Source organism: Antechinus flavipes, chromosome 1, assembly GCF_016432865.1.
Source record: "Antechinus flavipes isolate AdamAnt ecotype Samford, QLD, Australia chromosome 1, AdamAnt_v2, whole genome shotgun sequence".
NCBI classification, from domain to species: domain Eukaryota; kingdom Metazoa; phylum Chordata; class Mammalia; order Dasyuromorphia; family Dasyuridae; genus Antechinus; species Antechinus flavipes.
Window position 1 is genome coordinate 159942566 of NC_067398.1, and position 27666 is coordinate 159970231.

General features: G+C 34.0%; 1 protein-coding gene across 2 annotated transcripts in view; it reads left to right on the top strand.

The window, feature by feature from the left end:
- CERT1 (ceramide transporter 1) overlaps positions 1–27259 on the top strand; it is a 144095-nt gene extending 116836 nt beyond the window's left edge. For both annotated transcript variants that reach the window (XM_051992131.1, XM_051992122.1), the window contains 7 exons: positions 7695–7790; positions 11807–11939; positions 15421–15491; positions 19784–19912; positions 20577–20706; positions 23347–23483; positions 24135–27259. In XM_051992131.1, the coding sequence (XP_051848091.1) occupies positions 7695–7790; positions 11807–11939; positions 15421–15491; positions 19784–19912; positions 20577–20706; positions 23347–23474 (687 nt within the window). In that variant the 3' untranslated portion in view covers positions 23475–23483; positions 24135–27259. The remainder of the gene's footprint in view (positions 1–7694; positions 7791–11806; positions 11940–15420; positions 15492–19783; positions 19913–20576; positions 20707–23346; positions 23484–24134) is intronic.
- The last annotated feature ends 407 nt before the right edge of the window (positions 27260–27666 follow it).

Below are 27666 nucleotides of genomic sequence, written 5' to 3' on the forward strand. Positions count from 1 at the left end.
AACATTTGCTGATAATAAATCATAATTTTATGACTCTATTGGAGGATGCAACTATAGTTTAAGAAGTTTTGCTCTAGGGAAAATTCTAACTCAACATTATAGGATTATGAAAATCTTACTGATGATTTATTGAACTAAATAGTTTCATGTATAATTAGAGGGCATAATGGCAAATCCTCTCATCATTTAAGTCACCTTTTGAGTATTTACCATGTTTTTAATGTCTTCTTTCAAAATAATCAAAATAAGCATATCACTTAAGATATCCCTTCACTAGAGCAGAATGTAAAAGGACTGTCACTACTTATTTTCTGAAGATAGGGCCTCTTACTGCAGCCAAAGAGTTTGTTAGCTTTCTGATTGCTATAGTGTTCTGTTAATTCATTTTCACTTTAAAAATCACTGTATTTCCCAGATCTTTTTCAAATTAATTTTTGTTTAGCCAAAATTTCTTTCATCTTAAACTTGTTTTTTTAACCCAGCTAGAGAACTTTACACCCCTGAATTTTAAATAATTTCTTATTAGATATAGCTAACTGTTTTGGGTAGTCAAGATCTTTCTGCATATTGTTATGACAGCTTACTCATCTTTCCTAATTTTAGTTACTCCTAAGTTTGATAGGTATTCTAACTTTGTTTTCATCCAGATATTTCATTAAAATTTTCCCTACAAGTTGACATTAAGCCATTAATGACTTTTTTTTCCCTTAAGTCTGCAAAGTCATAACATCTCAAGAAAACTTAAAGCAATCAAACATTTTATTAACCAAAAGACATGAAAACTGCTACAAAATTCTATTTATAGAGCCAGGCTGTACAATGATCCATTGAATAAGTTTGAGAATCAAATCAAGAAGACTATTGTCTTGGGATTTCATCTTTGTGTGGTATGGAATCAAGTTAAGTTCAAAATAAATATAAAAAATATGCATTTCTCTAATCTATTAAGTTATAAGATCTGCTCTTGCCTCTGAATTGTTTTTTATCAATGTCATTGATAAATTACTGAAGTTGAAGTGTAAAAATAAAATTACTAGCATTCAGATCCTGGACAGTAGCCAATTAATATCATTTCATTGTTGACTTATAGTAACACAGTTTTTCTGAAATGATCATGGGTAAAAATGGCTCATAGGATATGTGAGTAAGGGTAACAGAAGAATAAGAAGCAAAGAGAACAGAAGCAACACTCCAAGGATGAAACAAAAAGAATTTTGAATAATATTGCATGTAATCTGATATGTAGTTATCAGGAATGGAGAGAGAGAGAGAGAGTGTATGTGTGTGTGTGTGTGTTAGTGTTAGCCACCTTTTTTCTCCATCCTGTGTTCATATCACTTATCAGTTTTATTTCATTCCAGACCAACTAAAATTATGATTTTTTAAATTATGCTTATTGTAACAAATATATATTGATTACCAATCACCTAAAAGATAATTGTTGAATCTTTATATGATTGATACATTAATAACTATATCAAGGTGTTAATCATTAATAAGAATGATCCAACTGCATAAAAAACAGGCTTATGCACTACTTTTGGCCTTGGTCATCTCTGAGTATCTATTTGATGTGCCTCAGTAAAGAAAAAACTTTTTTATTGTCTCCACTTTCTCACTTTCCACTGTTTTTTACTTTCTTCTTTGCAATATAGCTTCAATCTCTTTCACCAGTGATCTCTCATTGAAAATTTAATGGCCCTTTTTCAATCCTTGCTGCCTTGACCTCTCTGAATTACCTTTCCTTCTGGAGAGACTCTCCTCCCTGGAATTTCATGAAATTCTTCTCCATTTTCTAATCCATACTGTTTTTCAGATTCTTCTCTATCTCCTTTAAGTATTATCATGTATGTCTTTCCCTCTATTTAAGTATATCCCAGAGTACTCTTCTGGGCCCTTTTCTTTTATGATGATTTCATCTCCTGTAAAATCAATTATCATCTCTGTGTAGATGATTTACAAATCTATATATTAACCCCTCAAATTCTGACCTTAGTCCTGCACATCCAGTTTGCTGCTAAACAGCTATACCCACACAATTAATCCATATGTATCTCAGATTCAGTATATTCAAAATTGTGCACCATCTTTTTCCTCTAAACGCCTCCCCTCTTCCTGCCTTTCCTATTTTTTTTGAATGTGTCACCATTCTCCAGGCACTTGGGTCTGAAACCTAGGAACCACCCTCAATTCTTATTTGTCCCTTACTCCTCACCCTAATAGTCAGTCAACTCGGCGCTCATCATTTCTACTTAGATAGCATCTCTCACAACAGTCCATTTCTTCTCATATGACTACTACTCTAAATTCTCAATTGAATTACTGTAATAGCCTCCTAATTAGACTCCTGAATCCAACCCTTCTTTTTTCTAATTGATTTGCTTAAAGTATAAATCTGACCCTGTCATTCTGTTGTTCACAAAGCTTTGATGGCTATCCATTGATTCTAGGATAAAATACGTTTCTGGTGTTGAAAATCTTTTATGAATCTGGTACTGGGCTAATTGCACATTACTTACACTTTCTTTTCCAAACATACTGACCTTTTCTTATGGACATCTTGCCAACTCTTCTCTTTATATACACCACTTCCTGTGTCTCTTCTGATTTCCCCCCTTTACCTCTGCCTCTTGGAATCCCCCGCTTTCTTCAAGTTTCAGCTCAAGTACTACTAACAGGAAATCCTTTCTTAATATTCTAGTTTTCAGTGCTCCTTCTCAAAAAATTACTTTGTGTTTAGTCAATATTTTCTGTATATGTTTGTTTCCCCTCATTCTCTCCTCCTACTCACCTACTCTCACCCCCAGTAGAACATGAACTCCTTTATAGCAGGCACTATTTTTTTTTAATCTTTGTGGCCTCTACACTTGGTACCTGACGTGTATAGTCGGAATGAAATAAATCTTTGTTAAATTGAGATATATACAAGTAAATTTTTCACCTAGATGCTGTTGTAGCTTTTGGTAACTTTAAGAAACTGGGGATATTCCTACAAGAACAAATTCTGCTTTGTCTTTAACATATTTAAGACCTCCAAAGAAGTAGAGGAGCTGATGAGAAAAATTTCATTTATATAAAAAAATCTTTTGGTTTGCCAAAATTGGACAATGATTTGTGAGATTACTTTGTTTTAGTTTCATTGATGACTTTGATACACATTCCCCTATTAAGAAGAAGAATTTGTTTTGTCATCTGTTCCTTAATAACATGGCTCACTACTAATCTGAGTTCAATTTACATGTCTTCTAATGTGTCTTTGTATTACTTTTTCTTATCATCTAGTAGTTGCATGTTTTTTGTTTGTTTGTTTTTTATATATACCTGAATGTGGGTGAACTGACCCTACCATATTTCCTGTATTTGCGACTAAATGTAGGTCTCCATCGATTAGTGAGAATTTTAAGTAGTATACATTGATAATTAGATTTTCTTGGAAAAAAAGGCTTATGCTGTATATATATTAAAAAGTAATGCTCAGCTTTTATACTAGTCAAAGTATGGTCAATTTGGGGACCAATATCAGATTGATCAGATGGATCCTTATTAACTATATATAAATGACATTGTTATGTTCACATGAGAGGTGTATGAGAGGGAGCCTTGTGTAGTAGAAAGCAAGTGGGCTTTGAATCCAGGAAGACACAGGTTCAAATGTTGTCTCTGAAGCATACCGGCTATTTTACTCTATTTAGGGCACTTAACCCTCCAGTGTTTGAGAATAGGTCTTCTTAAACTTTATCTACTTGTACCCCTTTTCACCTGAGAAATTTTTATACAACCCTGAGTATATAATATATAAAAATAGGTATACAAATCAAACATTTGCTGATAATTCATAAGTATAACAATTCCAACATTCAGTTTGTACGCCAAATGGGGTTGTGACTCATAGTTTAAGAAGCTTTGCTTCAATCTAAAAACAATGTAAATTTTGGAGGAGATGCCAATCTGCCTTGATACAAAGGATTTTCTCATCTAGGAATTCCTTACATAAATGAAATCACAGGTCTAGTCCCTCACCCTATACTAATGGTATAAATATTTTTTAAATGCTCTAACAGAGATGTCACTAAGGGACCTGTAACACTCTTCAGTTTAGTTTGAACCACACTAAAATATAATTGGGAAATATTTAGTAAAATAAATAAAAATACAATAAAACAGATAATATTTCATTTTAAAACTATGTCAGATATGCAGATCTCAGGGATTCTTATGTTTGGATTAGTGGTTCCTCTTTCTATTTGAGTTTAACAATATTGCATCTATATAGCAGTTCAGCATATCTGCTTGGAACTTTTACTTCCTGGTAGCTATAAATAAAGACAACCATTTCCATTTATAGTACCTAAATATTAAGTTGTTTTAGTATGTTAAATCCAGTCTTCCTAACAATGAATGGTTTATGGAATTTCTTGAGTAGTTCATAATGATGATGTTGGCATATAATCTATTCCCATTTTTTTAGACAAAAAGTTTCTTTTCTCAAATTTAGATACTGAAGGGTGTAAGTAAAGTACATATCTTTTTAAACACAGAAACACAAAATTTTGATGTCACTGAAAATGATTTGAGCAGAACGTTTGCTCTACAGAATTCAATTCTGTTTACTAAGAATCTTCTTTGTGCAGGGCATTATAACACAAAAGCAAAGGAGGTAGTTTCTGCCTTTAAGAAGCTGGCCTTCATCCAGAGAAGGTAATAAGTTCTATGAATAAGTAGATACAAGTTAATTTGAAGCAGGAAAAAACCCCTCTAATAATTGAGGAGATTAGAAAAAATCATTAAGAGAAAAAAATTTTGCTTGAGCCAAGTGTAAGGTCTTTGAGGCTGAGCTGTAGGCTGGCATTCTTGGTTTGAGGGACTGCTTTACACCAGTATATGTAGGTAGAAGATGGAATGTAAAGCTCAAATAATAGTTAGTAGTTCCAGTATGTAGTTCCGGTCTAATTGGAAGTATATTTTCATATACTTCAAGTATATGAAAGAAAGTAATGAAATGAGGCTAAAGCCAAAATGGAGGCTTTTAAATGTCAAACTGATGAATTTATATTTTATACCTGAGGCAAACAGGAACCACTACTACTACAAGTTGTTGAGTAGGAGAGTGACATATTCAAATCTGTAATTTATTTATGGGTCAACTTGTTTTGCCTTGTATTGTGTGTGTTTGTGTCTGTGTACTTTTAGAACCAAAAGTGTTGATCTAGCAAATATGTTTCGTATACAGAGCACCCAAAACAAAAAATTTTTCTTGTTTATATGAATTTATAGTCAAATAAGCCAAAAAATCCAAACTGACTTTAGTTTCTGTCTTACTAGTCAGAAAAATACTTAATTTTCTGTGCATTAACTTGTATGTGCCCATTTTATATTTAGAGTAAATATTTTAAATGTTATACCTCTTAGGGTTGCGTGTTGTTAAAAATGTCAACTTTTAGTAATAAGAGAAGTGATATTCATGTCATGAAAATTCTTCTGGAATTTAGTGCTAAAATTATAGAATAGCCAAAAAGAACTCTTAATTGTCTCAAGTAAAAACATTTACAAATCATGTTTTCAATAACAGTGTTCTATATACTCTGGAAGACCTTAGAGAAAATATAAGTGAATGAATAAAAATAATTTATTAAGTACAGGGATATGGGAGGAAAGAAAGAGAGATACAAGGCTACAGAGCAGAAAATTGGTTCGGGTGAAAATTTCCAGGGATCATGGAGTCAGATGGCTTAGATCCTACTAATTATTCAGCCAACAAACCTTTATTAATTGTTTACAGCGTGTAGGCACTGCCAATTTCTGGAGATATAAAGAAAAGCCAGGGGAGCCAAAAGGCTAAATTATTGGAGAGAGCATTCCAGGCACAAATAAAAGCAAGTCAGAACTAAAAACTTAAATGTCCCATTGCTCCAGAGAAGTAGGAAAATCATATATTTGACTTAGATTTCTGAGCTTAATAGCATTTCACATTTTGCAAATAAGCTTGATTTTTCACAAGGCTTGTACTTCATATGATGGAGTTCAGATCTACACTTAGATTATTAATAGCCTTTATCAAAGCAAAAGTCAGCCAGTAAATATTAAGCACTTGTTGTATGCCAGATACTTGTCTTAGGCACTTGAAATGTGAATAAAATGCAATTATCCCATCCTTGAGAGTGCTTATGTTCTATCAGAAAAAAAAATTCATTTTCTCTCTCTCTCTCTCTCCTCTCCCTCTCTCTCTCCCTCTCCCCACCCACACACACACACACACACACACACACATATATGTATGTATATATGCATGCATGCAAACATATGCAAAATGTAAGAGAATTTTAGTCATCTGAATTTTCATGTAGAAAGAATGGTCACTGGTGTCAGGTGAGCTACAGAGACTTTAAGAAACATAAGAATTGAGACAGTACTGTACTATTTGATCATTAGAAACTCTAGAGAGCAATTTCACTTGTTTTTGAGGCTAAAAGTTATATTATCAAGGATTGAAAAGAAAAAAAAGATGAAGTAAAAGTGATGGCAGTAGAGAGCTTTTTAAAAAAGTTGGGTTGTGAAAGAGAAGAGTTAGAGCTCTTGCTTGAGGGGATATTGGAGTTTTATGAAGAATTTTTAAAGATGAGAGAAGAATGAGGCATTTTTGTTGGCAGCAAGAGAGGAGCCAATTGATAGGGAGAGACAGGATAAGAAAGTGGGTATGATTTGGGGTAGAGAGGATTTGCTAAAAGAAGATGGAGGTGTGGTGATCAAAGGCTTAATGTAGAGAAGGATTAATCTTGGCAAGCATAAGAACTACTTTATTATTAAAAACTAGTGTAAAAGAAAAGAAAGAGAGAATTCACAGTAGATGGTGTCTTCTCAGAAAAGATAAAGTGAGATGAACTTTCCAACAATGAAAAATTGTCTTTTTGATAGCAGACATTTCTAGGATCACCTTTGGTGTAAATCTGAAACAATCAATCATGGTAGGTTGGCAGAAATGAGGCTTGTACATTTTTTGCAGATTATGAAACAGTTTAACTATTTTTTATTTTCAGATGAGTAGGAGTAACTGCCTTATGATCCAAAGGCAGAAGTGTTTAAACCTCATGGAGAGAAAGTTTGATAGTATATATAACAAAAGAATGAAATAGGAAGTGTTGTTAAACAAATAAGGATTATTTTATTATCTCCTTTGGAAATCTTTAACTAATATAATCCTCTTTCTAGGATATCTTGTCAGTAGTTCTGGCCTAATATGGGGACATTGGACTAGATGCCAGGTAATCAGAGGAAGGAGAGAACATTAACTATGGTGGACATGAGGGAGGACTTTACAGAAAAAGTAACACTTCACCAAAACCTTAAAGGAAGCTCAGCGTTCTACCCTTTATATTTCATATTCATTTTCCATAAGAACATGTCTGACTAAAAAGCATTCATTAGAGGATAATAGTTAATACAGATTTTATTTTTCCTGCCTGGAATATTTTCCCTTATTCACATCTTTTCATTTTCCTCCTTGACCCTCAGTTCTTTAACCTGAAAAATTTGGAATGTGGGCTAACTTTACAGCATTATATACAACTACTAACTGTAATGCCTGGAGCTCAGCTCCCCAAGAACACCATTTCTGGAACTTAGTAAATTAAGTGAGTGTGTACCTTAACTATAAATGAAATTTGGATTCTTATAATGCTTCTGTTCTTCATTTAAAGGTTGAAGAGATGGTGAAGAACCATATGACTTACTCATTACAGGATGTAGGCGGAGATGCCAATTGGCAATTGGTGGTAGAAGAAGGAGAGATGAAGGTAACACCCATTAAATAATTTAGAAATGTATTTAACAATTTATAATTTGTTTAATGTTTTACAAAAAAGGTGAAAGAAAGAAAAATAATCAATAGGATAGTAGAAAGTTTCTTTTATAAAGTAGAAAGGATGTATAAAATGGAGTTAACAATCAGTAAAGACAGAAAATGAAATTGACAAGGTTTTTAACTGAATGAAGAACACAAGTGGAGAGAATAATCTTGGATAGGTTAAATGTGTTCTTCTGAGATAGAAGGGAGGTCCAAGAAGAGGAAGAAAGATAGAGATATTTTGAAATACAGAAGATGAAGTAGTATTTAAAGCTTTATGTAAATTAGTCTTTTATATAATACTTTAAAACCTAGAGAGCACTTTCCTTAAAGTAGCTTTGTGAAGTAGTAGTTGATGTATTATGATTCTGATTTTATAAATGAGATAGTTGAGAAAGGGACCCAGTCCCAAACTCTACTTATCTAGTAAGTGTTAGTAGTAATTAGAATTTTAAATTCTAAGTAAGAAATTCAATCAGGGAGTTTATGCTAATTTTTCCCCACTAAAAGAGCAAGTGAAATAATTTGTTAAGAGTTGGGGGAAAGGGATATTTGGGGTTTGAATCAAGGTTTGGAACAATTGCTTTGGCAGATGTATCAGAGAATTAAGAAACGAATAAAAGGATTGCTGAGCAGCAGTGAAGAGTAGTTTTATTGTTTAATTCAAGGAGGGCAAAAAAAAAAAAAAACAATATCAACATTGTGAAATAGTTGACATTCAGATAGAAAGCCATGACAAATTATCTGGCCTTCCTGAATCAGAACATAGAATTTGTTTCTATTCAGACTGGTTGAGTTAGGCTATTTGCAATAAGATTAGTCAGATCTTGTTTGGATCTCCCTCTTCATTAAATTGGCTGTTTGGGTAATTAGAGAAATGATGTTTATATGCTTATCCTCTTAATCAGTTCCCCTTCTGTAACATGTAAAGAATCATCTCTTCCTCTGTAATCTGGACTGGGAATGTGTACTAACCTCAGAATCCGGAATCCTAAGACCTTTCAGTCACACATATATTCAGTCACTAAGGGAAAGTAATTTAACTTCTCCATGCAACATATAAATTGCATGATAGATGTAGATCTGCACTGAAAGAAGGTGCATCGTTTCTAGAATTTCTCCACAACAGATTTGTCAAATGAATCTTAGGTGAAGTGCAGAACAAAATTAAAATGTAATCCAGAAAAAATTAACAAAAATAAATAAAAAATAACAGAACATAGATAATGCTAATATGTGGTTTTTTTAAGCGAGTATGTAGCATTTAGGAATCTTAAATACACATTATTGGCCCCTTTTTCTATTTTAATTTGACATCACTATCATGTACCAATGAAATTACTGAATCTGAATGTGTTTGATTCAGAAAATAGATTACTTGTAAACTACATCTTTGAGGACCTAAATAAATTAACTTGAATCATTTTAGGCCAAATGATAGCAAAGTTAAGCAAAACAATTCTGTTTTGTTTTTTTCCATGCTGCTTTAAAATTTTCTTTTGGCAGCTTAATTTTTCTTCACTTTATTCTGGAAATGTTTGAAACTTACTTTTTGCAAAATGTTAATTACGGAGAATTATGCTTTATTTGTCCCTTATTTTTTAGAACATGTGAAAGGTGTTATAAGCACACAATTACTGTGTGCAGAGTACTGCTAGCTTCTGAATAAAATATAAAGTTTAAAAAGGAAAACTGCCTTCCAGGAGCTTAGATAGCCTATTAAAAGGGTTGATATGTAATAAATAACTATAATTATTGCCTAGTAAGAGGGAAGTTATATATGCAAATAAATATAATGTAATTAAAAGGGATGCTATAAATTACTAAAACACAAAATAACAAGTATATGGAAAGGAGAGGCAAAATTCTATGTAAAGTCTAAGTAAAAGAAGTATTGTTGAATGGAGAAATAGTAAAAGATTTCGTGGAGGAGGAGGTAGCATTTAACCTGGGCTTTTTTAAAAGTTGACAGAATTTCAGCTGGTAAGGTAGCAGAGGAGAAAGGATTGTAGGTATGAAGAGGAAGAATATGAGCCAGTGAATAAAAAGAGATATAAAAGCATAAAATTGGAACAAAGGATAGCAACAAGTTCATTTTGACTTGAAGGAAATTGCGTAAGGAGATTGTAGAAAGGTTGACTGATGCCAGTTATGAAATGCTTTGGAATCCAGGATAAAGCATTGGAACTCTTTGGTGAGCTGACTGCTGAAGAGTTCTAAACAGGAATAAGGATCATTCACCTGCAAGTGATATGAAGAATGATTTTGGTGAGCAAGGAAAGGCTAGAGATGGGAAGACTTAGAGTGTGTATAGTGGGAACAGAGGAGGATAAATGCAAGGGATTTTTCAGAATGGACTAGATCTCTGAGGTTAGATAAGTTAGAACAACAACAAACATCACAAGTGTCTACCTGGGAGATTGGTGAATAGCATAAACCAGTCAGATGTGCTACCTACTGAGTTAGTGAATTTTGGAGGGAAAAAAATTAATTAGCTTGAACCTAGTCCATATTATAGATAGTTGTACTTTTAGTTCTCAAACTCAGAAATGGTGTCAAAGCTAGAGATACAGATTTGAGACTCTTTAGAGTAGAAGGCATAGTAGCAATGAGCTTTATTAGTAAAGGAGAGAATGTTAGAGAAAAATCACAAATTCAAAATAATGAGGAATACTTCCTTTTAAATTGAGTCACAGAGAAGACAAGAAGTCATCAAAGGAAAGGCATTACCAGAGGTAAAAGAATGGAGATATAGTTTGGAGAAACTAAGGGAAGACACATCTGGAAGAAGTTGGTGATCAACATGAGTCTCTTTACAATCCTCTCAACCTCTAGTCTAGGCGCCAAAACAATCTTCCTTGAGGCGTGTGCTGTTAATTGCAGTTTCTGTGTCAGTTTGTTGCTTAGCTGCTCTTTTTCACAAAGATATGTTGGGAAAGAGGCTGATATTAGAAAGTGATAATGATTTTTTTTGTGTGTGGCATCAAGCAAACATTTTTAAAGGGGAAAGAAATCTGTCTAAAACTCAGGGGCTGCTTATTTATTATTATTTTGCCCAAAGAACTTCACTAGTCCCCTTTTGCCACTTGGACAAAATGCCAACTTTTCAGCCAGACACCTAAGGCCCATAAAAATTTAATTTCACCTTCAAGGTACGATTTCATTTTACTTTTGTTCACACATTCTTTGTATCAGTTAAAATGGCATACCTTCTCCTATTTCTGCTTCCACACACACTGCCCCCAGTGCCTGGTGTTTCCTCTTTCCTTGCTCGTGCCTTTCAGGATCCTCTTCTTCAAGGTTCAGTTCATGCACTAGCTGTCTATGAAGCCCTCCTTTAAGAAGTCACATTAATTTCATTTTGTATCTGTGAGTCAGTCAATAAGCTTTGTGAGCAAATCTTCCTCCTTCCTTCCTTCCTCCTTACCTTCTATAGAATGTAAGCATTTTGAAGGTAGGAAATGTAATTTTTTATTTTTGTGTCCCTGGCAGCTAGCATTGTATCTTGCATAGTAGGTACTTAATAACTTTTTATTAAGTTGTACTAATATGCAACATTGATTTATGAGTAATCACTTTACATTGGAATTAATGAAGCATCTTTTAATTTTCTCAACTTTTGATTCAGCAGATGATCTCAGTTATGGTAACGTCACAGAGCTTATCATTCAGAATTTTAAATAATGGCTGCCTAATTTAAATATCCAAAGATCATTTAATTCATATTTCTCATTACCAAAGTTAATACAAAATTTTGTGATTTTAAAACTTCTCCTTAAATCATTGAAGATAAATTAGAATTTGATCTAATTTTTATCCTTACTCCAAATTTATTCTAGGAGATTTTAATTTTGAAAATATATTTGAAAGTAGTTCTTTTTTGAAAGACTACATTTGAAGGCATGTTGTTGTCGTCTTTTGAACTTGTTTTTCCTTCTCAGTAAATTTTATGTGTATTCTCTTTAGGTTTATAGAAGAGAGGTAGAAGAAAATGGAATCGTCTTGGATCCTCTGAAAGCTACTCATGCAGTCAAAGGAGTGACAGGACATGAGGTCTGCAGTTATTTCTGGAATGTTGATGTTCGCAATGACTGGGAAAGTAAGATATCTTTAATCTACTTTGTCCCACTTTTAAAAAATATATATTTCTTAATCTTGAATTTTCTCTGAAATAAACTTAGAAAGTCAAAGTAGTTAATGTCCAGAAAATTCTATGGATGATCAATTAAATGCTTTCATTTGTAAAACACTTAAAAGATTTACATGTAAATATACATTTGATTTTCAAAAATATGAGAATAGTCAAGACAGGTGGCAGAAGCCTCATTTTTATTGATAAGGAAGTAGGCTTAGAGAATTTATTTGAATAAAATCACATAGCTAGTAAATGGTAGAATTGAAAGTGGAACCTAGGTTTCTTCATCTTTCAGCCCTTCTTTCTACTAGATTATGTTGTCTACCTAGTTTAAAAAAAAAAAAAAAAGCCCTATTGAATTCTCATGTCTTTGTGAGCTTACTGACACACAATCACTGAAGTTCATAAATAAAAATGTTTCAGCAAGAATTCAATGTAGACTATATGTTTCTATCAAAATTTTTAGTTGACTTCTTTAAAAGTCTACCTGTGTTCATGGTTCAAGTCTTATATGTTCATGATTGTCCAATTCTGCCACAAAGTATTAGTGTAACCTAGGGAGTATCCTTATCAGTGTCAGGAAACTATTTGAGTTACTATGGCTAGTGTTCCTTTTCTATCATGTGTTTATGTCCTTTTGAACTCCCCAAACTGTTTCTTGTTCTCCTCTTTAAACAAAGGATCTTTCTGCTTTGCTGAGAAGATTGAAGCAGTCTATGGTCCTTTTCTCCTTCCATTCCTTTTTCTCTTCCATACTATGGAACTTGTCCTTATCCATCCTCCATTGTTCTGTACCATTATTAGATGTTGAGATGGTCCCTAAATTTGTCAAGGCTTAATTCCCTGTTCTTTTCCACTGTCCCCAGCTCTTCACATACCAGTTCCTCTAAGTTTGTGCTCCATCAATCGCTTCCTCCACTCCATCTTCGGTATCTCCCTATCAGTGGGCTCTTTACTTTTTAAATAGCAATGTCTGTTTCTCCCCTGTCATTAAACAAAAACAACAGAAACCCAGCAACAACAAACAAACAACCATATTATTAATCTTGTCCCCTTCAAATTATTGTCCCAGGTTCATAGATTCAGAGCCGGAAGTACTTTAGTGATCAGTTATTCCAATCTTGTTTTGCAGATGAAAAAATTAAAAGTCCAAAAATGAATATGAACCCAACTTTTTAAATCCAAAATATCATATCTTTTCCATGATGTCATCCATTTGTGTGTCTTATGCCATTCAATAATGAACTTCTAAAGACATTAATTCCTCACTATCCACATACTCTTCAGAGTCCTGCTCTCTTGACTTCCTACATTACCACTTTAATTCTCCAAAGTCGATTAGGAAGCCATTTGTTGATCCTCTGCTATGTCCCTAGTGTCAAGGATACGTGTTGACTTCCTAAATACCAAATGTCATTCTCTTTCTCCTCCTCCCCCTCTTTTCCTTCGACTATCCCTTTCTTCTTGAAGTACCTTCTTTCTTTGGCTTTCATGATACTTTCTCTTCCTGTTCTCCTAAATAGTTAAGAGTAGTCTCTTTTATTGATTCATTTCATCCTACTGTCCTGGTAAAAACAAGTATTCCCCAGTACTCTGGCCTTGATCCTCTTATTTTCTATACTTTTTTCACCTACGCTGTTGGTTTTAATTATCATGTATTTCTAAACTACTTCCAGATTTCATATATTAAGTCAGGATCTTTCTGACCTCCCATTTTGTATTTCTGGCTATCTGCAGATCTCTACTTCATTGTACTGCCATGACATGAAACTCACTATGTCCACTAAACCATCTAGGTCCCTAAACTTTATTGGTTCTGTTGTTAGCATTAATCACTCAGACTCAAAAACTTTTTTTTTTCCTTTTCTTTTACTTTGCATATCTCTTAAGCTACCAAGTCCTCTCCCTTTTACCTCTTTAATCTTTCATGTCTGTGACATCTTCTCTATTTATATTGCCACTGGTCTTGTTGAAGCTTTCATTGCTTGTTTCCAGTTATTAGCTCTGTAATCATTCCAAATGTTTTTCTTTAAAATCTCTGTTTTATTTTGCAGCCTTCACAGTTTTGTAAAAATAATATATATTCTTAGACCCTTAGTTATGTCTCTCAAAAACTTTTAGTGGCTTCTTGTTTCTTATAGAATAACTGAGCATTAAAGGCCTTATAAATTGTGGCTTCCCCCTACCTTTCTAGTTTGTTTCTCTCTTCTCCCTTTCTCACATTCTACATTTCTGCTACCCTGAACGATTAGCTATTCCCTGACTTTGTTCTTTTCTCTTTTGATTTTATTCCCATTGGCATCACACTTAGCAAAGCATTCCTTCATTGTGGTCTGTTGAAATCGTTCTTTCATACAAAGTTAGAAATTATCTCTTTACATAAAGCTTTTCCTTCTTTATAATATTTATTTATGTGTCTTAGTCCACTTTTTTCTGTTCTAAGTCAGTTGAGGACATTGTTTTTGTTGTTCTTGGTAGGATTTTGTCCATTTTTTTATACTACATAGACTTTGCCCACTTTTTAAAAAATCAGACCCGTGGTTTCATCATTAAAGAGAACACCTCATGATGTAGTTCCTTATCCTGATGTAGATAAGTGGCTGCTCCTCATGTAATTTTTAAAGAATTCCCTGAGGCATGTAAAGGTTAAATGACATGCTCAGAAACTCAGAACCAGCATAAGGCATCTGAAATCTGAATTCAGGTCCCTCTTGTCTCGGGGAATACATATGTTGAAGGAGCTGAATAAATAAGGAAGTAGTTAGATTTTGGCATATTAGAAAATGATTTAGCAAGTACAATTTATTACCCTAGTATGGAGGCTATTAATGTTTTCTATTTGTCTTTGCTATAAAGGCTCAGTATATTTAATAATATGAATATATTGGGTATTTGGTGTTTGATCACTATTAAGCAATTACTTGACTTAATTTTTAATTCATTGGATTGCCCATGAAACTTACTTTTAATGTTAAAATAATAGTTTAAAATACTGCATTTTTTTTCCACTGAAGAACTCATTGCACTGGTTTTATATAATCTTATGAAAGGTCTCCTATTCATATACTAAGACAATTCAAAGTGACATTCAGTCTCCATGGAATTTCATGTAATTGTCTTATTTTGTATAAAATTTGATATGAAACCATTAGTTTCAAGTCTAGATTCTGCTACATAATAAAACTTGAAGACAAATGGGTTCTTAAAAGTATATAGTGTCTTGAAGAAAAAGAAGTTCATTGCTGAGTCTCTCTTTTAATAGTCCAACAGATAGCTTCTGACTTTTAGTAGAATACTTTTATTACCTCAGGAGAGAATAAACTCATTTATATGAGTACTGTCAGGCACATACCTACTCAAATATATTCACATACATATGTGAAATACTTATTCTATTCTAAGATACAAAAATTGTTACTTATTGGTCTAATTTTTTTCATTTCAGCAACTATAGAAAATTTCCATGTTGTAGAAAAGTTGTCTGAAAATGCAGTCATCGTTTACCAGACTCACAAGGTACTACTTTTTTTTTTCATTTATTATATTCTGATACCAAACCTTGCTCTGTAATTCATGTAATCCATCAAAAAGGATTTATTTTTTTAAGTGGCTGCCTATGTTCCAAAAACCATTAGACCCTGCCTCCAAGAATCTTTTATTTTAACAAGGAAGACAACATGCACATAAATCTATGTTTGATTAAAACAGATACAAAGTAACCTGGGGTAGAAGGAAGGAAAAGAGAAGGCAGTAGGACCTGGGGAGATCAAGAAAAGCCTCTTTGAGAATATGGTACTTGATTTGTATCTTCAAGAAAACTAAGCGTTCCAGGAAGAGAAAATAAGTGTCATTTAAGCTTTCAGGACATCCAATCCAAAGAAGGCCTGGATATAGGTTATGTGAATGGAGCAGGAAAAAAGTATAGAGTGCACTGAGCAGAGTAATGTGGGAGAAGATTGGAAAGGCAGGAAACAGGCAGTTAGTTAATGAAGCACTTTAAATACCAGAGGAGTCTATGTTTGGTCCAAGAGGCAGTAGAAAACCACTCCGTTTTATTAAATTCACATGCTAAGACTTTCACTTTAGGACCATCATTTTGGCAGCTGGAAAGAGGATAGATTACAGTGAGGGAGATTTGAAGCTAGTTGATCAAATAGAAGGCTTTTGTGGCTGTATAAGTTGAGAGGACTACATATGCAATAGGTAGTGTGGAGATTTAAAAAAAAAACTGATTAAATAAAATTCATGAGGAAAAAATGAGCAGTCAAGCATAGCACTGAAATTGCAAATCTAGATGATTAGAAGAATAGTGATCATTTCAACAGAAATAAGGACTCTAAAACAAGTGTGGATTTTGGAGGAAAGATGAACTTTCCATAGCTGGAACGCAGAAGAGTGGATTCATCAAGGGCAGGCTGACTGGCTCTCCCACTTTGTACTGACTTTTTAAGTGGTGACAGGGCCACTAGACTCTCCCAGGCAACAGTTAGGAAGGATCTGCTAAATCCACCGTGCCCTGGAGGCACTGATTCACTAAGGCTCTGGGGAAAGAGGGGTGTACTAAAGAGCACTTCCTAGAGGCTGCAGTATCTGATGACAGTGTCCCCATTGGTGGTAGTTTCAGGTAGTAGAGCTTTAAGGAATGCTAACTGCGTAGGCTATCCTTTCCCAACAGCTGCAGGTGCTGAGTTGAGGAAGCTGCTGGGGCAGGGTGGGCAGGATATTCTAGGGGATAGGCAGAAAGGTACCCAAGGGTACAAACATGTTGGGGCCACTTCCAATGTGAAGCCTTGCTATGTCTGTTATCTCTCCCCTTTTTCTCCCCATCCCCCAGGTAAGGTGGAACACATTTTAAGTTATCCTATAATTCTTTGGCATTGTATTTTCTTAATCTAATCTGAGATGAGAGGGCTAACAACAGGTCATGGTCTGTAATTGTTGAGGTGTGAGAATTGAAGGTTGAGAGATTCACTGACAGCAATGAGATCCCTTTTGTCCAGTGGCAGGCTTTGCAGAAGAATTCTCAAACTCCAAAGAATACAGGTTCCAGATTTGTGGCAGGAATAAGTCTATTTACGCTAAGAAAACAGCTTTCTTAGTGGGCAAACTCCTGTTAGGAATTAGCAGAGATGAATTGACAGGCCTTTGGTTTTATTGGGTTTGTCCAGGCCCCAAACTGGGGCTGATCTTCAACTCAATAGCCGAATTGACCATGCTCCAGGCTGAGATTTCCAGTTGAATGAGATTACTTATCTGGGAGTTACCCCTAGGAGAGTGGGCCCCCTCAGAGTCCAGGAGGGTTTAAGACTGTGGATCACCCTTCCCCCAAAGATCCCTTTCTGACTCTTCCCCTTCAAAGATTAAAGGAGACAGAGTTTACTATAATGATCTTGTTAGCAAAACCCATAACTGAGATACACACATGACTCTGGGGAAAGGAAATATGGGGCATGCTGAATGATTGGGTTTATAAGAAGGGTCCTCTTCTAGATTGCTTTTCCTTTTTCAGTATCTATGCCAATCTTTATTTAAGAGGACCATACCTTCTTTTCCTAATTCCGCAGAGGAGATCTGAAGACAAAATAGGATAAAAACTGAAAAGCCAAGGAAGAGTTATCATGCGGTTGCTATTCACTTTTTTTTCCTTTCACTTTTTTTGGTCTGGGTTTTCTTCCAAAGTAACTTTCCTTCAGTGCCCTAGAACAATAAAACTATTGATTTTGCAATTGCTTTCAAAACTTAAAAAGATTTAAACCTTATTTTTCCTTAATATATATTCTACAGAGTGATATCATAAACCTGATATGTTTCAGAAAGGGTTGAGTTCCTAGAATTACCGCAAAGCCTCAATTCTCTTTTGCCACCTTAAAATGACTAATTGTGAAACTCCTTAATGATTTATCTCACAAGTTCCAGAATCTGCTAAGATGATCTTAGTGGTTCTAAATTTTCTTCTAACCTATGGGTGGCTGGAACCAAAACAGAGCAGGCTAGAGACAGGAGAGTTAGAAGACTAACAGAAGTTTAATTTATTTTAAGAGTGAGGAAGACACTTGCTGCAGGTGGAAGATGTGCCTCCACCCTAAAAGGGGGGCTTTAAGCTGCTGATGTTGGGATCACTTATATACATGAAAGGTGTTGGCTCACAACATAACATTCTTAGATCTTGAGACAATTCTCTTGGTTGGCATTTCTTAGGACAATATTTCTATTCTTGAGTCCCATGGGAACAGTCATTGTCTCAACTCAAGGGTACTATAATTATTCTGTGGGCTGCAGAATCAGAATTCTTTGAGAGAAAGAGAAGTATAGCATAACAGGAATTGTGAACATGTGATGAATGGCCCTGAGAAATAAGGAGAGTTAAGTACCTTAATTAGCACTTGGTGCTGGTCCAAGCAATATACTTTGCCAGAGGCTGATGCCATACAAAGAGCACAAAATTTTATAATACAAACAAAAGAAACAGTGTCATAGAAGGGAAGCCAGGTCTTCCATGAATGATCAAAGATTGAAAAGTCATGAAAAAAGTGAAAGGGAAATTTAATAATAGAACTTAAGTTCTAAAAGGCATAGTAAAAGAAAATACACTAACTTCTTAGTTTATATTCCCTAGTAGTATGAAGGAAACTAAGTATTCCAACATGTCTGTTTTTGTTAATGGTTCATAAATTTTATTTATTTGAGAGTTTAAGGCAAGAAGGATGTGAGTTATAAACATGCACAATAAACTAATCTTTATTCTTTTTGATAGATGCTTGAGCTAAAATTTATTTTGAAAAGGTTAAAATTTTAAAAATATTTACAGATGTGTGTTTGTGTGTACTTAAGAAAATAAAAGGAAAAATATAGAGGTTGCACAGATACTTGTTGTTACCATTGTAAAGGTATTTGATAATTTATTTACAAAAAGTCCATTCTTCAGTCACTACCAGCAGTAGAGAAACCGGTATATGGCAGAGTAATAAAAGTATCTTTAATTTCATTGTTTTGATAGTCTTTCAAATAAGTTTTGTTAATTAGTTACTATTACCTCTTAAAATCTGTTGTCCCTGATTTTTATTTCTGAACTTAAGTTGAAGCTTTAGACTAATAATAACTAATCTTTTGTAGAACTTAAAGGTTTACAAATTTCTTAATACACATTACCTCACTTGAATCTCATTACTATAATGTAGGTGCTATTGATATTTTCCCTATTGTACAGAGGAGAAAAGTGAGGCTTAGAAAGACTATAGTATAATGGCTTTTAAATATTAAATATGAGATTCAAATCCAGATGTCCCTGACTCTAACATTGTTATCTACTCTTAGCTGCATCTCTTCTGGAAGTGTGCAGTTCCTATCTAGAGTTAAAATGGGTCTGGTCTCCCCAGTAATCATCATCTTCATGGATCTGTCTTCTCATTAATACAGGAACTTCTTCTTCCAATGTAGTTCCTAACTTGCCGCTGCTTGATCTGCCTGTGTACTTCTCATCCCGTTCTTCTAAGTTTGTCATTCTTCTTGAGGCCTTCCTTTCTTCCTTATCCTCCAGTCATTGCTTACACTTACTGTATGACCAACTCTGCTTCTCTTCCTTTTATAAATTCTTTCATGTCTTTTATCTTTGCTGTTCTTCAGTTATTCAATTTATAGTTTTGTAAAACTGTTAATTTATTCTTATGCTAAACTTCTGTATGCTACTTCTGCATAATGTCAGCAGCTAAATTGCATATTTGGGTTTTGTAATGACATTATCAGAATGATCCGATTATCTAAATAAAAAAATATTCTATATTTTCAGTAAGTTTTTACTTCTTCTACAGAGGGTGTGGCCTGCTTCTCAACGTGATGTGCTATATCTCTCTGCCATCCGGAAGATTCCAGCATTGACTGAAAATGACCCTGAAACTTGGATTGTATGTAATTTTTCTGTGGATCATGATAGTGCACCTGTGAGTACTTAAGACTTTTTTATCAATCAAAAATGACATAATTCTGAATAAAAAATAAAAAGGATTTCATTCTTGCCAGGTATTGGCTTGATTCTTCTTTGATGTTGCATTAACTTAGCAACTCTACAAGAAAAATTGTTTCATTCATTTATAACTTTAGCTTGGTATTAGTTAAATGTGGTGTATCAAAGGATAACTCTGGGAATATGATAATTTTTTTTATTAGAAACATTTGATAGTGGTAGCAACATATCTTCAGGATTTTTCAGAATGTTTTAGGTCCTGAACTAATGATGTTAGCTCATTTGTTAACCTAGGGTTGTGTTTAAATGGTTTTAAAGCGCTCAGAAAAGCTTCTTACCATATCTTTTAGGGTAATTAATAGTGAACTGCATGGTAACTATAATTGCACCAGTGTTTCTTAAGCCACCCCACTTTCTTTCAGGATAATTATTCCAGAATTTGCTTGTTTCATTTACAGTGTATTATTTAGTGGTGTTTTTCTACATGTACTTCCCATTTTTATGTAACTGCTTTTTTAATATTGATTTAAATGGTTTTAAGAAAAAAATCAGAAGAAAAATGGATTTTCATTCATGTGACATGTTGATTTTATTAAACATTTTTTATTTACTAAAACTATTGGTTTGTTATTTTTTTGCAGGTAAACAATCGATGTGTTCGTGCCAAAATAAATATTGCTTTGATATGTCAAACCTTGGTAAGCCCACCAGAGGGAAACCAGGAAATAAGCCGAGACAATATTCTATGCAAGATCACATATGTAGCTAATGGTATGTGAATTTTTAGTATTGCTCCTCTTAATAGCTTGAATAATGCATTTGTAGTAATTAGAGAATGAAAAGGACAAATGTATTAAAGGTGTTAATAAATGACCACCTCACTATATAATACATTTAGAATTAAACATTCAAAGAATGAGAAAGGAAATTAACAATAATTCTACCAAAAGTAGTGCTTTTGATGATCATTTTCCTTATTATTTGCACCTACTTTTCACTCTTTTTGCCTCCAGAAAAAAAAAAATCTTTTTAAAACCAGAAGGCTTTCTCTTGGACCTTCTTCTCTTCTCCCTCTATATTATTTCACTTGTTGATCTCCTCACAGTCCATGAATTTAATTGTCATCTTTCTGCTGATGGATTCTCACATTTTCTTATCCTGTCCTGACTCCCTCTTCTGATGTCTAGTCTTACATCTCCATTTGTCAGACATCTTAAATCTTTGCAACATCTTTCAACTATGCCCCCTTTTCTCTTCTGACATTGCCACCATTGTGCCTCATCACCTCACACCTGGACTAATACAATAGTCAATGGTGGGTCTGCCTGCCTCAAGTCTCTCTCCACTCTCAAATCCATCCTCCAGCTATCCCCGTGGTTTTCCTAAATTGTCTGTCCAATCAATTCATCCAGTACTCTGCAACTCCGCAAGTTCTCTCATCACCTACGAAATCAAATGTAAAATTTTCTGTTTAGTATTCAAAGCCCTTAATCATCTATCTGCTTCTTATTTTTCCAGTCTTATTATCTCTCACTCCTGGATACATACTCTTCTATCCAGTGACACTGGCCTCCTGTAGTTCCATTAATAAGACCATCCATCTTTCACTTCAGTTAAGATCTTTAGCTGTCCTCATACCTGCTTCTCCACTTTGGCGCCATACTGCTCTTTTAAGACTAACTCTAAGAGACAAAGGATGCTGGATTTAGAATCCCAAGACTAAGATTCACATTATAGCTCAGCTGCTTAATTGGGGAATGATTTTTTTTTTTCCCCTCTGAGCCTCGGTTTCCTTAATAGTAAAAAGTGTCTCTCATGTTAAAAACCAAGGAGTAAAAAATAAAGGAGTTAGACTTCCTAGCATCTAGAATCCTTTCTAAGCCCAATTCTAAATTCTTTTATGCTCTGAGGGGAGCAATGGAGGAAGATCACTAGACCTGGCAACAGAAAAAGCTGCATACAGATCCTGCCTCAGATACCCATTAGCTGTGTGAACCTGGGCCAGGCACTCAGTTCTGTCTATCTCAGTTTTTTCTTGAACTGCCCAATGCAGTATTAAAATGCTTTGCAAATTTTAAATCACTGTGCAAATTCTTGTTGTTATACTATCATTATTATTATTTTCATCATCATCATCACTACCATGGTGCAAAAAGTGTGAAGCATATTTTCAGAGTTAATTATACACATATGCAGTTATCCATTAAATCTTTGGCAATAATAGTTTTCCTATGAATAGTGATGTACCATCTAAATATTATATACATACAACTTCTAAAAATATAATTGGCATGTGGCATAAGCATATGATTAAAAGTTTAAAACCAACATTTTTTCCATATGAGAAAGAAGAAAGATGTCAATAGAGGTGCTGAATTTGGACAAGGGGAAATTGAAATAACAATTCCGTGCCAATGTAATTCTGTCTAGTTTGGCAACTGCTTTTCTCAGTCTGGTTTCAAGAACCAATAGAAGGTGGAAAAACTACTCCTTATTAGTAAATTTTAGAAACAAATATTTCTGATACTATGCAGCTGGTAAGATTATTCTAAATTGGCAAATATTATTTAATAGCAGCTAAAATTCTAATTCAGGAATTGTTCATATTGTAGATTCTTTTTCCTCTAGTATAAGTAAGATTAGAAAGGGGGAAAAAAATCTACCCTGTTTTTATTGTCTCCAAGGAGCTTGCTTTGGTAATACTCTTATTCTTTCTGAATGTTTATTGTATGTACATCTTTTCACACAGTACATTTGTTCTTAGTTCTTAGAGCTAGAAGAATGAAGGTAAGTAACTGCTTACAGTGAAGTAGACATGAGACAGCTTACTTCCTTGCTTTACACATTTAGTAAATTCATAGAGGTCATAGAATTTTCCAAGACTGAAGAGGTCTTTAGATCATTTCATTCTACTGCCTCATTTTAGAGAAGAGTACAGTGAGGTCCAGAGAAGATTAGTGATTGCCTAAGAACATTCAGCAAGTAGCAGAATTAGGATTGGAACTCATTTTCCTTGTCCAGTACTTTTGCCACCAGTCCCTAAAATTCCTAAGAGATTATGGGCATAAATAATAATTTTATCAATTAAATCAAACTTTAGGTATGCTAGAACCTGTTATGTCTAGTTAGGATTGCAACCTAAATGACTTCCCGATAAGAATTCATCCATATTTATAAAGTGTAGAGGCTGTTATTTGCTGGAATTTAAAATGTTAAAAGTTAATGACTGTGGATCTTTTAATTTTGAGTTTTTATTAGTAAAAGAATTAATGAGTCTGGACTTAAGAAGTGTTTGCTAGAGTGAAAGAAGAATTTTTACAGGATATGTAAATCTTGGTGTTAGCTTATACACTGGAGAGTATTCTTAATTATGGGCTTTAACATTATTTTTTTCCCCTTTGTCTGATTTAGTGAACCCTGGAGGATGGGCACCAGCATCAGTGTTAAGGGCAGTGGCAAAACGAGAGTATCCCAAGTTTCTAAAGCGTTTCACGTCCTATGTCCAAGAAAAAACCACAGGGAAACCAATTTTGTTCTAATGTTAACAGGTATTCTTATTTCTTTGTATGTCTGGTGATATCTATAAGTATCAAAAAGTAAGTTCAACCATTAATACCAAAACTGTTTTCAAAATAAGTCATTTGCTTTTAATTTATATGAGGCTAGAAGAAATCTTATTATTCTTAGCCTTTATAAGTGTTAGAAAATTCAAGGGTTGAGTTGATCACTTGAGCTAAAATTATGATAAACAGTGATTAAGGTTTTAAGTCTGCTTATTTATTTTGTAACCCGGATTTTTTTTCTTTAATAAAATAAAGCTTATTGCCAGACACTGATAAGTGTTTGAATATTTTTGACATCTCACATTATCTGAAATGTCCCAGGATACCAGTTGATTTGAAATGTTAAACTGGTTTATCACAACATTTGCCATTTTCATATATAGCCAGCTTTTTGTAAGATTCTGTACTCTCCAACATCAATTTTGAAAACTACTGTAATTTGGAATGACTTTTGCTCTGCGAGATGATTAAATTTCCTATAAGGTCTGTTCTTCCTCTGCATTTACAATTTTGGGATCCCAGCAGTTCCAGTAGCATATGATGAATTCAATAGTTAGGAAAAACTCATTCAAGTGTTCTTCTGAAGACTTCCAGTTAATATGTTGCTCACATTTAAACTTCTTGTACATTTAACAGAGACTAAAGCAAGGCTGTGTGAACATTCCATGTTGGAGGAATTAACCAAAATGAATGCTCTAAGCTGGAACGTAGGATCTACAGCCCTTTCTGTGGCCCACGACTTTGGCTTTGTGCACTGAAATGAAGAAACTCTGCAATACAGTGATGCTGAACATCTAACACTGGCTCTCTCCTACTAGCTCTCCTTGCTTAATGTATAACTACAAATACATGTAATAGTACATGTATATGGCTATATTTTTATTTGCTTGCTTTGGGTGGGGGGACTTTGAATCACAAACTGGGGATTAATGCTTTAATTTGGGGAAATTTTTGCAAAACTTTTAATTTTACTATGGCCCTGCTTAAGAGCCTCATATATGTGTTGAGTTTTTGTGTGCAAATTTTAAAGCACATAATACAAACACATAAGGTAAGGACATATGTGCTTTCTGTGCACCAGACATAAAGGGTATGGTTCTTTTTTTTTTTTTTCCAGGCCTGCAGTCAATTCTAGATGGCCAGAATTTTCTGATTTTGCTTTGTATAATCATAGAGTCCATTGCTGCTGATTTCTATAATGAATCATCTTGTCATGTAAAATGTCTCAATAACTGAGGGCTGTCAATAACCAATGACTTTGCCTTTTCTATTGTCTTACTCTTATGATGAACTTTGGTTCTGATGGAGAAAGTGTGAAAAGCTTTATTTTTTTCTCAGATATCTTTATATTTCTATTGTATTTTTCAGTTGTGTACTATGTGCTATATAGTTTTTTGGGTTTGTTTTTATGAACACAATTTGGCAATTTCTAGAGTGGTTCTATTATGACCTTCAAGAGACTGCCTTCCTGAAAACAGCATCAATATCTGTTCTTCCCTCATTGGGTAGAGATAGGACTGTTTTCTGGCAAGATGATTAAGGTTACTGAGCTCATGTTTTCCAGAAATTGCAAAAGGATGCACTGTAATACTTATTAAAGTAGATCAAACTTTATAAGTTTGACATTTGACAACATTCCCAGTACATAAAAACAGGCATGTTTACTGGTCCTTCTGATTCTGGTCTCAAAACTGTGTTGTGAAGTTTGCATAGAAAATGTGAGTTATATTATTATTGCCTCTTGGTCAGAACCTTCATTGAACAGTAAAGGATTCTGTTTAATTTTAATTGCAGAGTTCTCCTTAGTTGCTGTGAAAATTTAAATGTAAAATAACTTTTTAGATGACTGTAAACAACTTTAAAACTTGGAGTTGAGGCAGAAAATGGTACTCTTTTAAAGAAGTAGAAATGACTGCCGGCTTCAGAATCTTTTTGGTGATTATGTCTTTGAAAGAGAACGCAAAAGCGTTTCTTGGGTGTTTTGCTGACTTATGCATCTCAGTAGAAATAGAAGTCTGATACTTTTTTGTAAAGTCATGTAGTATGAAACATGTCCTGTATATATTTCATACATGATAATGGATTCTTGATGTTTAATGCAAGATGATTTAATGACGGGATGAGGCTGAACACTTAAATCTCCACAATCCTGGAAGTGAATTACTTGCATCAGATATAATAGTATTTATTATTCTGTACAAAGAGAGAAAATGCTTATATAAACACGTGCTTACATTACATGCACGCAGATTTCATGCTCCATAAAATTTTTCTATTTTTTAATTTGCCTTTCTCAAAATTATTTGCATGGAATATGCCTTATTACAGAAACATGCTGTTCACGATTTGAATATGTGGAAAAGTGCCTATATGGTGGTAATACTAGTAAGGCAAATGAGACAAAAATGATGAAACCTGTTTACATCACCAGTGAACACTTTATATAGTGATGTTACAAAGAGAAAAATTTATACCTCAAAAATCTTATCTACTTTTACAATCAGGTTGGGGGAGGGAGGAAAAAGTTTCATTTACCATAGTCACTGATGGGAATTTGAAAAAAAATTCTTTATGCCCAGTTATAAATATTGCAATTCTGGTAAGTTATCATGAACAGAGTCAAATAACTGTTTAGTAATTTAATTGGACAGCTTTATTTTACAAAGATATGAAGAGTTTACAAAAGCAGTATATAAATCTTAATATCATCAGTTGCATTTGCACTAAATGTGATGTACTTTTGCAATTTATTCTGTAAATAAAATGGTTACACTAAAGATGCTATTTGTTAAATAACTTGTTAATTAGTACTAGTACTTCACTAGTGCTAACCCTACTCAGAGAGGTGAAACTTAGAGAAAATGGAAAGAGTTCAAAATTCAGAACAGGTGCTGATCTTTTTAGTAAATATTCAGAACCTGTAGAACTATTTTCATAAGGCTAATTCCCACATATTAAGTATCAGTGATGCTCTTTCCCCCAGATCATTTTTACTTCTCATGCCTAAGATTCTAACTTTTAAATTTGTATCCTCCTACTCTCCCTTCTGTCCACATCTCTTCTAACACCCCTTTGTGCTGTGGCAAAGATACTGCAAGATTCTAAAATGCAAAATGTTGGTGAATCAGGAGCTTTGTCCCTGTGTAGCACAGCCAATGTACAGTACAGGAGGGGACTCTGAATTTTAAGAGGGTAGGTTACTATGCAGGACATTTTTGGGGATTGATAACAGGGATAGCCAGACTGAGGAGCTGTGTGTGTGTGTGTGTGTGTGTGTGTGTGTGTGTGTGTGTGTAAAATGAGGAGGAGGCATGGCTTTTTCCATTTTGTCAATTCCCCATTAACTAATTTGTATGTCTGTACATCAATGTCAGTTGCTTTTGAGGAAAATTTCCTTATTTGAGAAAAAAGAAAAAAAACTTGATTATTTTGTCAACTTTATTCTGTTGGACAGAACTGGTTCTCCTATGAAGCTGTGTAGGTTCTCTTTAAGGTAATCAGTTTGTCCATTCACCAAAAATCATTCACCAATATTTTGTCACAGTTGTACAGATCAAGATGTATTAGGGTTATCGTCATTATTCATCTACAGACTCAAAAACATAAGATTTTCAAGTACCTTGAGAGTGTGTAGAGTGTAACTGTTCTATGATAGCTTTATGATCCTGATGTTAAAAAAATAATTGAATCCTTCCATGTTACAATCAAAAATTAAAACCAGTATTTAAAAGTGGAAAAAGTATTAAAATATTATGGACAAATTTGTTTTTTCGCTTGTTTTTTGCTTTTGACCCAGTGTTCTCCTAAGATGGATTTGTGAAACCAGTGGAAAATTGCAGCCATTCTCTGGAACACAGTGTTTGTTGGATAAATATAAATAAATGAGAGAACTTTTCTTTTCACATACATTCAAAAGGACAGGTGTTCTGGGAGTTAGTGAAATATTCCTTGTTTATTTTTTTGAAGATTCTATGCTAGGAAAATTACCAGTTTTGAGGGTTTTATACAGATCAGTATTAGGATACTGTCCAGTTTCTGACAAGGCCATTTTGTTTAAATGTTTGCATTTTCTGTTCTCAGACACAATTTCTAAGAATCAAATAATTTTCCACACTTGAAATAAGCCTACTTAAATATAGTATTAAAATTTCTGATTATGCTGGCCCAT